This window comes from Sciurus vulgaris, assembly GCF_902686455.1.
Source record: "Sciurus vulgaris genome assembly, chromosome: 7".
In the NCBI taxonomy this organism is placed as follows: Eukaryota; Metazoa; Chordata; class Mammalia; order Rodentia; family Sciuridae; genus Sciurus; species Sciurus vulgaris.
In genome coordinates, this window is record NC_136467.1 from 16,682,093 (window position 1) to 16,694,252 (window position 12,160).

The 12,160-nt window shown below is 42.2% G+C and overlaps 1 protein-coding gene across 1 annotated transcript in view; it reads left to right on the top strand.

Annotated features, from left to right (window-relative positions):
• Window positions 1–906: 906 nt before the first annotated feature.
• Window positions 907–12,160, top strand: part of RAET1E (retinoic acid early transcript 1E) — a gene marked incomplete at its 3' end in the record, with an annotated part of 56,482 nt that continues 45,228 nt past the window's right edge. Inside the window, exon 1 of the mRNA XM_079149246.1 lies at window positions 907–1,211. Within this exon, the coding sequence (XP_079005372.1) occupies window positions 1,130–1,211 (82 nt within the window). The 5' untranslated portion in view covers window positions 907–1,129. The remainder of the gene's footprint in view (window positions 1,212–12,160) is intronic.

Here is a 12,160-nt window from a genome sequence, read left to right on the forward strand (position 1 = left end):
GGCCTGAAGTGTGTATTTGAAGTTATTTAAATGGTACTTACCTGGTGTTGGGTGGATGTTAAAATGATTGCACCTCAAGGTAACAATGAAAGTGACCAAAGGCTACTTTAAGAAGTTAGTCATTGCCAGGCGCTGCAACACCTGCCTGTGATCCCAGCTTGGCAAGTTCCAGGTCAGCCGGGATGATTTAGTGACAGACAGCCTGTCTCAAAATTTTTTTAAAGGATCAGGGGGTGTAGTTGAGTGGTAGAGCGCCCCTGGATTTAATTCTCAATGCCTCAAAAGAAAAAGAGAAGAAGAAAAAAAGATTCTTTCTGCAAGACTCAAGGGAACAGCAGAATTGAGCATTTCCTGCCTGTCTGGCCGAACTTTTTCTAAAAGAGAAGGTGCTTTCACTTTCGGAGTTTTTCCTGAAGGTTTCAGGCTCCAGGGGCACAGAATCTGCCAAAAACGATCTTGGATGGCAGGATAGCTAACAACTGCCTTCAACCACGTTGATTTTAGCCGGGACTTTATTGGGGGCCCGAACTTCTTGGGTCCTTTCAGAATGGCAGGGAGGAGTCTGCAGGTGGGGCTGCAGATGGTTGAACACCCAGGCCCAAGACATTCGCAGAGGAGGCGGGAACGAGGATGAGGTGAGGAAGACGAACACCGGGATGATTAAGAAGCTCAGGAACGTGGAGCAGGCAGCGGACGCGGCCCGTCTTGGGGACCAGTCAGTGGGGCGGCTGCTGGTGGTAAAAAGGAGATTTTTCTTACTCTCGGACTTAGGTCGCCAGCTTCCCCGGCTGGCGGCGCCCACTGTATCCTCCTCGTTGGGTTCGTCTTCTGTGGTAAGAGCCGGGAGGAGGGCAGAAGGCTGCGGCGAGGAGGCAGCGGAAGTCTCTGGGGACCCGCCCCCGAGGATCTGCACGGGCGGTGATCCCACCCACGTCTCTGCGAAGACTCGCGGCCCGCGCAGCCGAGGGGTGAAGGAGCCGGCGGGGCTGCACTGGGCAGCGGCTGCGGAGCGTCAGGCCCGAGGGGCGGGGCTCCCAATCGGCCGGAGCGAGCGCGCGGCGCCGGGCGGATCCGGCTTTAAAGTTTCTGCCCAGGACCGCGGTCTTCCCGGCTCCGGAGCTCCGGACCCATGGCTTCTGCGGTTGGCGCGGCGCTGGTTCTCGCCGTCCTGGCTCAGCTCCCGCCTCTCTTTCTTTGCGCGGCACCGGCCGGTGAGTTGCGGGATGGAACTTACGGGGACGCCTCCGTCCCCTCCAAGTCCCCAGACTTCCCCTGCGGGCTCGATCCCCCGGTCCACGCCCGGCGGCAGGTTCTGACCCTGCACCTCCGAGGGAGCCCAGGGAGCCGGAAAGAGGAAAAGTGAGGGCAGGAGGACGGGAGGGAGCGCGATGGCAGGAGAGCGAGAGGGCTTGCTGACGGTCCCCAGTCCCCTCCGTCCTCGGACGGTGGGGCCAGAGCCTCTCTCTCCCAGGGCCGGAGCTTGAAAGAGCCAGTTTATTGAAGGGATAGGGAAAGGGGACACTCTCAAGGGAGAGCAGGTCCTCTCAGAGAGTAGGGGGACCACGGGCCTCTTCTGCACTTCACTTTTATTGGGGATCCAGGGAAGTTTCCAGAGTCCTGCCCAGTTCCACCTCTTGATTTTGACTGACAGCAGGATGACATCAGACTTTCAAGTCCCCACTGCCTTGACAACTCTGTCACCTTGACCTCATGCTGACTGGTTCTAATTGGATTCTTAATCATTTTTACAGGTTTATGGTTAGAAGGAATTATCCTTATCTTCCAGAATCTGGTCTGTGAAGGGTCAAAACTGTCTCTCCCTTCAAAGTAATTTCAGTTCCTTTTTTTGTTTTTTTGGTACTGGGAATTGAACTAGGGCTACTTAACCATTGAGCTACAACCCCAGCCCTTTTTTATATTTTATTTGCTGCCAGGGTCTCACTGAGTTGCTAAGTGCCTCACTAAGTTACTGAGGCTGGCTTTGAACTCAAGATGGATTCCTCTTATCAACATTATTTCCTACCTGCATTTCCTTGCAGATAATAGTGAGTTTGCTGAAGAATGTGACATTTCCTGTCCACTTAGGTTACACAGGGTTGCAGGTCAATTACTTTTTTTTTTTTTTTTTTTTTTTTTTTTTTTTTTTTTTTGCAGTGCTGGGGATTGAACCCACGGCCTTGTGCTTGCAAGGCAAGCACTCCACCAACTGAGCTATCTCCCCAGCCCCTGCAAGTTAATACTTTTGGGTAAAGAAAGTATACAGGGGTCTAGAAAGTGTGTAGGTGTCAGCACAGTGGGCCATTGTATAGAATTATTCTCTTAACCTCCCCCCATCCTCATCTGTCTGTTCCCTAAAGGCAATGGTGCATCTACAAATGTCTGTAGTAGGGGCACCCATAGACTTCTGACCTTGGATCATTGGCCCATCTAGTCTATCTTTTGGGGAGCCAGAATAATATAATGGTATGAAATAGGCACGAGTGCTTATTTTCTCTGTAAAGGCAGATAGTAAATACTTTCAACTCTGCAGCCCTGTCTCTATATCAAGTACTCAAGTCTGCCTTACTGTGAGAGCTACTGAAGACTACATGCAAATGAACGGGGCACTGGATTTTTCCACTATCCTAGTCTTGTGACCCCAGATTAGGGTATATCCAGTGTCCCAGTGTTGGTGTCCTTCCCCAGGTTGTCTTCCCCAAGTGGTTCTGCAGGTGCGTATTTCAGAGTGAGCAGCACGTCCTATGCTCCTGTGACTGCAAGGTGGACTGAATGTTAGGAGTTCCTGTAGATTGGGGCTGACTGTCCCCACCACATGCACACCCTTTGCTGCCCAAGGGATTCCTTGGTCCATGTGGGCAGTAGGATACACTTCCTGAAATCACAGGTGTGAGTTGAGGGTGATGTGGTGCACTTAGCAGAGGTCAAATGTGTGTTCTCCAGGATGAGATATTGTTTTAAACATCCCGTCTGGGGGAGGCAGTATGAGAAGATTGTACTTGACCTTCCCTACTAGGGGTAGCCCTGATCCCACAAGTGACTTACTAAGTCCATGGGTTATTCATGTCAGTTACAAATTCAGAGAATTTGAAATGACCATTGAGTGGGTCTGGGGCCCACTTATGAGCAGGACCTGGGACAGGTCCATTCTTGACCCCACATGCACCTTGTCGGAACCAGAGGGCTGTAGTGATACTTCAGAAGCCTGGGTATGCAGTCAGCTCACACTGTCTCCAGGATGAATGTCTGAGTGCTTTTTGCTTCTTGATGCACAGAGACCCAAGTGAATGGGCAGATGACCCTGTGGGGCAGGCTGGAAGTGGACATTGCACTAACTCTCGTATTGAAGGTTCCCTCCTGGTAGGAGCCTGGCCTCTCCTCCTAGGAATGTGTTCAGACTGAGACAGGGTTGAGGTCTGGAAACTGAGCAAACAGCCAGACTTTTGGTGGGTGTCAGCTTTCAGCCTCCTGATCATCCATCCTTGGGCTTTGCTTTACTTCTTGATATCAGGCAGAATCTGGATTGCCTTGCCCAGGGGCTTTGCCATGAGATTCCCTGTGATCTCTCAGCCCCAGGCTTAGCTCCCTAAGAATTAGGCCCCTGACTGGCTTTCTGCTGTCTAATTGCATGTACACTCTTTTCTTCTGCCTATTCATCACCTCCATTCAGGTTCCATAGTATCAGAATTTTTCTTCCCCATTACTCTCTCGGAACCCAGTTCTGGAATTCTGCCGCCCATTATACACCCTGGCCTTTAGCAGTCCTCATCACTGAGCTTCTAGACAATGCTGGTGCCCTTTTGCCAGGTTTTATTTTGTTATTTTATTTTTAATTTCTACATATTAACATAAAAATTTTATATGTTAAGGGGGTGCCATGTGAAGTTTAGATACTGTGTAAGATTTAAATCATGTTAAATGTATCTGTCTCTGCAAGCATTTATCATTTCTTTATGGTGAAAACTTTCAAAATTCTTCCTTTTAGCTACTGGAGAAACACAGGACTTTATGGTTTTCTAGAGTCACCCCACTGTGGCCATAGCACACGAACTCCTGACTCCTACGTAACTGTGACTTAGCACTCGTCGGTAACCTTTCCTCAACCCTTCTTTTCCCACTACTGTTCACAGCCTCTGGTAACCACCATTCAATTCTCAACTTTTGGGATCAACTTTTTTGTATTCCACGTGCTAGTGAGATCATATGGTGCTTGTCTTTCTCTGCCTGGCTTACTTCCCTTAACATGATCATCTCCATTTCCATCAATTGTGTTGCAGATGACAGGATTTCATCCTTTTTTACGGATGGATATTATTCCATTGTGTGTGTGTACCACATCGTCTTTACCTGTTCATCAGTTGATGGACACCTAGGTTCTTTCCATTTCTTGGCCTTTGTGAATAGTGCCGCAATGAACATGGAATGCAGATGTCTTTGACAGATTGTATTCATTTCCTTTCACTATTACCCACTAGAGGAATTCCTGGGTCATATCCTGGTATTATTTTTAAATTTTTTGATGACTCTCCATACTGTTTTTCCTAGCGGCTCTATGAGTTGACATTCCTACCAACAATATGCAAGGGGTCCACTGCCAACACTTATTATCTTTTGTACTTTTTATTTAATTTTTAAATTTGTTCTAATTATACATGTTAGTAGATTGCATTTATGTATATTGATAAATCATACATAAGTAGAATATAATTTCTCATTTTTCTGATTGTATATATTGTAGGATCACATTGGTCATGTAGTCATATATGTACACGAGGTAATAATGTCTGTTTCACTTTACTATCCTTCCCACCCCCCTACCCCTTCCCTTCTCTTCACTCCCCTCTACCTAATCTAAAGTAACTCTATTCTTCCCTAGTGCCCTCCACCCCTATTGTGAATTAGAGAAAACATTTGGTCTTTGGTTTTTTGGGTTTGGCTTATTTCACCTAGCATGATATTCTCCAACTTCATCCATTTATCAGCAAATGCCATAATTTCATTCTTTAAAGCTGAGTAATATTCCATCCTGTATGTATATATATACATATATATCTCACATTTTCTTCATTCATCTGTTGAAGGACACCTAGGTTGGTTCCATAGTGTAGCTATTGTGAGTTGAGCTACTATAAACATCGATGTGGCTGCATCACTGTAGTATGCTGATTCTAAGTCTTTTGAGTATAAACTGAGGAATGGGATAGCTGGGTCAATAAAATACAGCTAGTGGTTCCATTCCAAGTTTTCTGAGGAGATTCTTTTGTATTTTTGATAATAACCATTCTTACTGGAATCAGATGATATCTCATTGTGGTTGTGATTTGCATTTCAAAGATGATTAGTGATACTGGGTACTTTTTTTGTATGCCTGTTGGCTATTTGTGTGTCTCTTCTGAAAAATGTCTATTCATATTTTTCTCTATTTTTTAATCAGGTTGTTTCTTATTTGTTCAAGTTCCTTATATAGTCTGAATATTAACCTCTCATCAGCTGGGCCATTTACAAATATTTTCTTCCATTCAGTACAGTGTCTCTTCACACCAAAAATTGTTTCCTTTGCTATGCAGAAACTTTTAGTCTGGTCTAAGCCCAGGCCTTCTGGAATGGTATAGTGAGGATGCCTAAAAATCTGCTCCTCATAAAAACCGTGGAGAACAGGTACAAATGTCTTCAAAAATCAGCTTTATCGGACTTCTGAAAATTAACCAAAACTTATACCAATGTGGGGAGCATATATTCAAGAAAAATGGCCAAATCTCAGTAAGAACAGTAGCTTTGTGGTGTGCTAACATGTCCCGTTCCCATCCCCCACACCCACCTTGGGAGTAGCCTGGAAAACAAACAAACAACTGCGCAACCTTCTAGAAAAACAGCAGCCCAGCCAAGAAGGTGCACCCTGGGGCTGGTGCTCCCTGGAAATGCCCATTCATAGGACTCATCATTATTTGACTACACAAAACTCCTTCGTGGCAGAAGGGGGCAAAGGGAATCTCGAGACCTACCTTGGCTTTTAAAAGGGCACTAATCTTATTCTTAGGGGGCTTCATCTTCATGACCTAATGCCATGACCTGCACAGCAGTTAATTTAGGAACCCTGATGAGGGGCAATGGGGGATTAGAAAAGACAAGCAAACACACAAGGAGAGAAAAGGCTGGGACTCAGCAGATATTACACTCTGGTGGAGTGTAATGACCATGAGTCAGCTCAGCAAGCTTATTTTGTAAGTTTTATCATTAAAACAGTTTTGTGAAAAAGTTTCTTCAAAGAAAGTAGAATCAAGGTCGTGAGTATGAGCAGCTTGATTATCAGCTTGTGCCCATAACTTTCTAGCCCTGAGCAGCTGGTGGTGAACCTCAAGATCTAGAACTGAATAGCTCTGTGGCTAATGAAGACCTCCTATTCAACAGGGTGTCACAATTGGTCTATCTCAGGAGGCACCTTCTCACTGAGAGTTCCCAAGAGAGGCATCACCTCTGTCCCTGGAAATAATCCAGTCGTCATTCTCACCAACCTAATCACCAACCAGTGGCTCTGTCACAGGAGAAGCTGTCTCTGGAGAAGAGGCCTGAGAAGTCCAAGAAGAGAGGGGTAACTCAAATTAGGACCAGCAGGGTTCTTGGCATACATGTAGGAAAAGAATTTTAGCAGGAGCCAGACAAAGGCAAAGACTGAGATTTATTTAAGAAGATAGATACACATTCAAGGGACAGTGTGGGCTGTCTTGAGAATGAGAAGCAGCCTTGACATGGACTGGGGCCCAATATTTATTAGCGACTGGACTGGAGGTGGAGCCAGGGTGGAGCTGCAAAATTTCTCACCAATTTTCCTGCACTTGTATATTTCCCTCATCTTACAAGGGCATGGACCAAGGCTTGCAACTGTTTTCTGCATCTCAGTGGCATGATTCTGCATTTCAATGACTTGAGGGTGTTTCCTTTAAGATTATATATTTCTCTCTCCTTTTCCTAAGTCCCTAATACACATTGTTGATTAGAATTCAACATATGAATTTGAGAGCAACACAAACATTCAGGCTATAATAATTCCTCTGCTGAATCGTCTCACCAAAGAGATGAGAAAACTTGAATAAGGCACATACTCCATGTAATTGTCATTTGAATATGATCAGAGTAAAGACCAAAGCCACCACAAAGGTTGAGACAACCCTATAGTCTAGCCAGCCATCCTCTACTCTGTCCCCTGCTCACTCAGTCCCTACCCCAGTGCTAACTTGTTAGTCTTCAGAACATTGCAGAATTCTCCAGCCTCAGGACCTTTGCACTGCCATCCCTTCAGCCTGGATTATTCTTCCCTGAGCAATTTACCTGTGTCATTCTCAATCCTGTCCTCAGGTGGCACACCCTTCCATGCCTATTACTCCCTCCCCCTTTTGAATCCTTTATTCATTCTTTCTTTAATTTTTAAAATTGTCATGCAATAGATATAATTTTTTTCCTTTGTAACCATTTTTAATTGTAAAGGTACCTATTTAAAATTGTAATACCTCTATCTGCTGGAACAGTCCTGACTCTCCTCAACCTGAGTTTTTCCCCTCATGCAGTGACCCACTTAAATATACTGTGCTAGCTTTTGATTGCTACTGTAACAAATTACAACATATGTATTCTTTCATGGTTCTGGAGATGAAAATACCAAATTCTCACAGGGTTAAAATCAGTATGCATTTCTTTGTAAGGCTGTATTCCTTCAGGAAACTCCAGAGAGATTAGTATTTCCTGGCCTTTTCCTGCTTCTAGAGGAATGCGCTTCTTGCCCACAGTCTTTGGTTCAGGATGTTACTTCTCCATTCTCAAAGGCAGCAATGCCAAGGTGACTCCTTAGGATGCCACCTTCTTCTTCTGCTGGCCCCTTCATTTATATCAATCCTGCAATGACTTTGGACTCACCTGGATAATCCAGAATCACTCCATGTCCAGGTCAGCTGATTAGTAACCTTAACGTATTAGTACTTAGTAATGTATTAGTAACCTTAACTCCCCTTTCCATGTAACGCAGAGGTTCCAGGGTAGGATCCAACTTGTGGCAGGAGAGGCCTGGTGTCAGCAGAACTGAGAGGCCCTGGGAGACGAGGGCTGCCCACCCCATCTGCCATTGTGTGGCACTTCCTGTCCAAGGCTTCCAGTGAGGCCAGGAGCCCTGGGGACTGATGACTGGGTGGACTTGCAGGGACACTGCTTTGCAGTTCTGCTCATTTCCTATATGATTTAAAAGACAACTATATATGAGTAATCATTATAAAACCATGTTGATGGGTTTATTACATGTAAAGATATACTTTGTGTGACTACTGTATCACAAAGAGGGAGAAGGGAACAGAACTATATTGGAAAAGATTTTATATACTATTAAATTTAAATTGGTTTTATCCAATCTAGTTTAAGTTATTAATTATAATTCCATGGAACTCACTAAGAAAATAACTTTTTTAATAAAGTAAGAAAAAGGGAACTGCAATGGTTCAGTAGAAAATATCTATTTAACACAAAAGGAGGCCAAAATGATGGGGAAAAAGAACAAAAAAAAAAACTCCATCAAATATATGGAAAATTGAGAACAAAGTGGTAGACATAAGAGCTACCTTATCAGTAATTTTACTACATGTTAACATAGTAAATACACCAAAGAAAATTATAAAAAAATTAATCACCCAAAACCTAATGGAACTAAAAAGTGAGTTCAGCAATGATACAGGATAAGAAATAAACATACAAAAATCAATTCTCATTGTGTCCAGTTGCCATAAGCATTCTGTAAGTGAAACTAAGAAAACAGTTCCATATATAATAGCACCAAAAAAGATAAAACGTGAATAACTTTAACAAAAGAGGTAGAAGCCTTTTACACTGAAAACCACAAAACAAGATCTAGATAAATGTATAGACATTCCATGTTCATGGATAGGAATTACAATATTCCAAAGGTTTATCAAATCATAAGACTCAATGCAATCCCTATGAAAGTTTCAGCTGTCTTTTTGTGCAGAAAATGACAAGCTGGTCCCAGGATTCCTGTGAGAATGCAAAAGAAGCAGAATAGTCAAATTCATGGTTAAAAAGAACAAAGTTGGAAGAGTCACACTTGCCAATTTCAAAACTTTCCTCAATTCTACAGTAATCTAGACAGTGTGGAATTGCATTAAGATAGACATAAACATGAATGAAATAGAACTGGAAGCCTAGAAATAAATTCTTACATGTAGATCACTTAATTGTCAACACAGGTGCCAGGACAATTCAATGAGGAAAAAATAATCTTTTTCAACAATTTGGGGACAACTGAATATCTTTGTGCAAAAGAACAAAGTTAGACCCTTTGATTACACAAAAATTAACACAAAATGAGTCATCAACCTAAATGTATGAGATACTATGAACACCTAGAAGAAAACATAGCAGTAACTCTGACATTGATTTAGATGAAGTCTTCTTATAGATCACACCAACAGAACAAACAGCAAAAGAGAAAATAAACTGGATTTCATAAAAATTAAAAATTTTTGTGCTACATACATTATCATCCAGAAATCCAGGATGCACTGATGCACATCTGAAATTCCAGTGGCTTTGGAGGCTGAGGATCATGCCTCCAAAGGATCACGAGTTCAAAGCCAGTCTCAGCAACTTAGCAAGACCCTAAGCAACTTGCAAAGACCCTGTCTCTAAATAAAATATGAAAAAGACTGGGGATGTTATCCAGTGTTTAAGCACCCTTGGGTTTAATCCTCGTGGGAAAAAAATGTAAATAATACACAGAATTTGAGAAATATTTGTAAATCACAGATCTAATATGGAACTTGTATCCAGAATATGTATGAACTCTTTTAAAAGTCAAAAAGAAGGAGCTGGGTATAGTGGTGCTCACCTGTAATCCCAGCAGCTTGGGAGACTGAGGCAGGAGGATCTCTAGTTCTAAGCCATCCTCAGAGTTTCATCTTTGAAACTCTAGCCAGAGCAATCAGACAGATCAAAGAAATTAAAGGGACACAAATAGGAAAGAAGAACTCAAACTATTCCGATTTGTTGATGACATGATTCTATATTTAAAGGATCCAAAAAAATTCTACCAGAAAACTTCTAGAATAAATGAATTCAGCAAAGTAGCAGGATATAAAATCAATACTCATAAATCTAATGCATGTCTATTTATAAGTGATGAATCTTCTGAAAGAGAAATTGGGAAAACTACCCCATTCACAATAGCCTCAAAAAAATAAAATAAAATAAAATACTTGGGAATCAATCTAATGACAGAGGTTAAATATCTCTACAATGAAAACTACAGAACACGAAAGAAAGAAAACCTTAGAAGATGGAAAGATTTCCCATGTTCTTGGATAGGCAGAATTAATATTGTCAAAATGACCATACTACCAAAGTGCTATAAAGATTCAATGCAATTCCTATTAAAACCCAAGGACATTTTTTAAAATTTATTTTTATTGTAAACAAATGGGATACACGTTGTTTCAGTTTGTACATGGAGTAGCAGCATACCATTTGCATATTCATACATTTACATAGAGTAATGATGTTTGATTCATTCTCTTATTTTTTTCCTTCCCCCCACCCCTCCCACCTCTCTTTTCCCTCTATACAGCCCTCCTTCCTCCATTCTTGTCCCCCTCCTACCCCCATTAAGTGTCATCATCCGCTTATCAGTGAGATCATTCCTCTTTTGGATTTTTGAGATTGGCTTATCTCACTTAACATGATATTCTCCAATTTCATCCATTTGCCTGCAAATGCCATAATTTTATTATTCTTTATAGCTGAGTAATATTCCATTGTATATATATACCACAGTTTCTTTATCCATTCATCAACTGAAGGACATCTAGGTTGGTTCCATAATATGGCTATTGTGAATTGAGCAGCTATGAACATTGATGTGGCTGTATCTCTGTAGTATGCTGATTTTAAGTCCATTGGGTATAGGCCAAGGAGTGGGATAGCTGGGTCAAATGGTAGGTCCATTCCAAGTTTTCTAAGGAATCTCCACACTGCTTTCCAGAGTGGCTGCACTAATTTGCAGCCCCACCAGCAATGTATGAGTGTACCTTTTTCCCCACATCCTCTCCAACACCTATTGTTGCTTGTATTCTTGATAATCGCCATTCTAATTGGGGTGAGATGGAATCTTAGTGTAGTTTTGATTTGCATTTCTCTTATTACTAAAGATGGTGAACATTTTTCCATATATCTGTTGATTGCTTGTACATCTTCTTCTGTGAAGTGTCTGTTCATTTCCTTAGCTCATTTGTTGATTGGGTTATTTGTATTCTTAGTGTAGAGTTTTTTGAGTTCTTTATATATTATGGAAATTAGTGCTCTACCTGAAGTATGAGTGGCAACGATATTCTCCCACTCTGTAGGCTCTCTCTTCGCATTGCTGATAGTTTCCTTTGCTGAGAGAAAGCTATGTAGTTTGAATCTGCCCCAGTTATTGATTCTTGCTTTTATTTCTTGTGCTATGGGAGTCATGTTAAGGAAGTCTGATCCTAAGCCAACAAGGTGAAGATGAGGACCTACTTTTTCTTCTATAAGATGCAGGGTCTCTGGTCTGATTTCAAGGTCCTTGATCCATTGTGAGTTGAGTTTTGTGCAGGGTGAGAGATAGGGGTTTAGTTTCATTCTGTTGCATATGGATTTCCAGTTTTCCCAGCACCATTTGTTGAAGAGGCTATCTTTTCTCCATTGCATATTTTTGGCACCTTTGTCTAGTATGAGAAAATTGTATTTATTTGGGTTTGTGTCCGTGTCCTCTATTCTGTACCATTGATCTACCTGCCTATTTTGGTGCCAATACCATGCTGTTTTTGTTACTATTGCTTTGTAGTATAGTTGAAGTTCTGGTATTGTGATACCCCCTGTTTCATTCTTCCTGCTAAGGATTGCTTTAGCTATTCTGGGTTTCTTATTCTTCCAGATGAATTTCATGATTGCTTGCTCTATTTCTGTGAGGTACGTCATTGGGATTTTAATTGGAATTGCATTGAATCTGTATAGCACTTTTGGTAGTATGGCCATTTTGACAATATTAATTCTGCCTACCCAAGAACATGGGAGATCTTTCCATCTTCTAAGGTCTTCCTTAATTTCTTTCTTCAGTGTATTGTAGTTTTCATTGTAGAGATCTTTTACC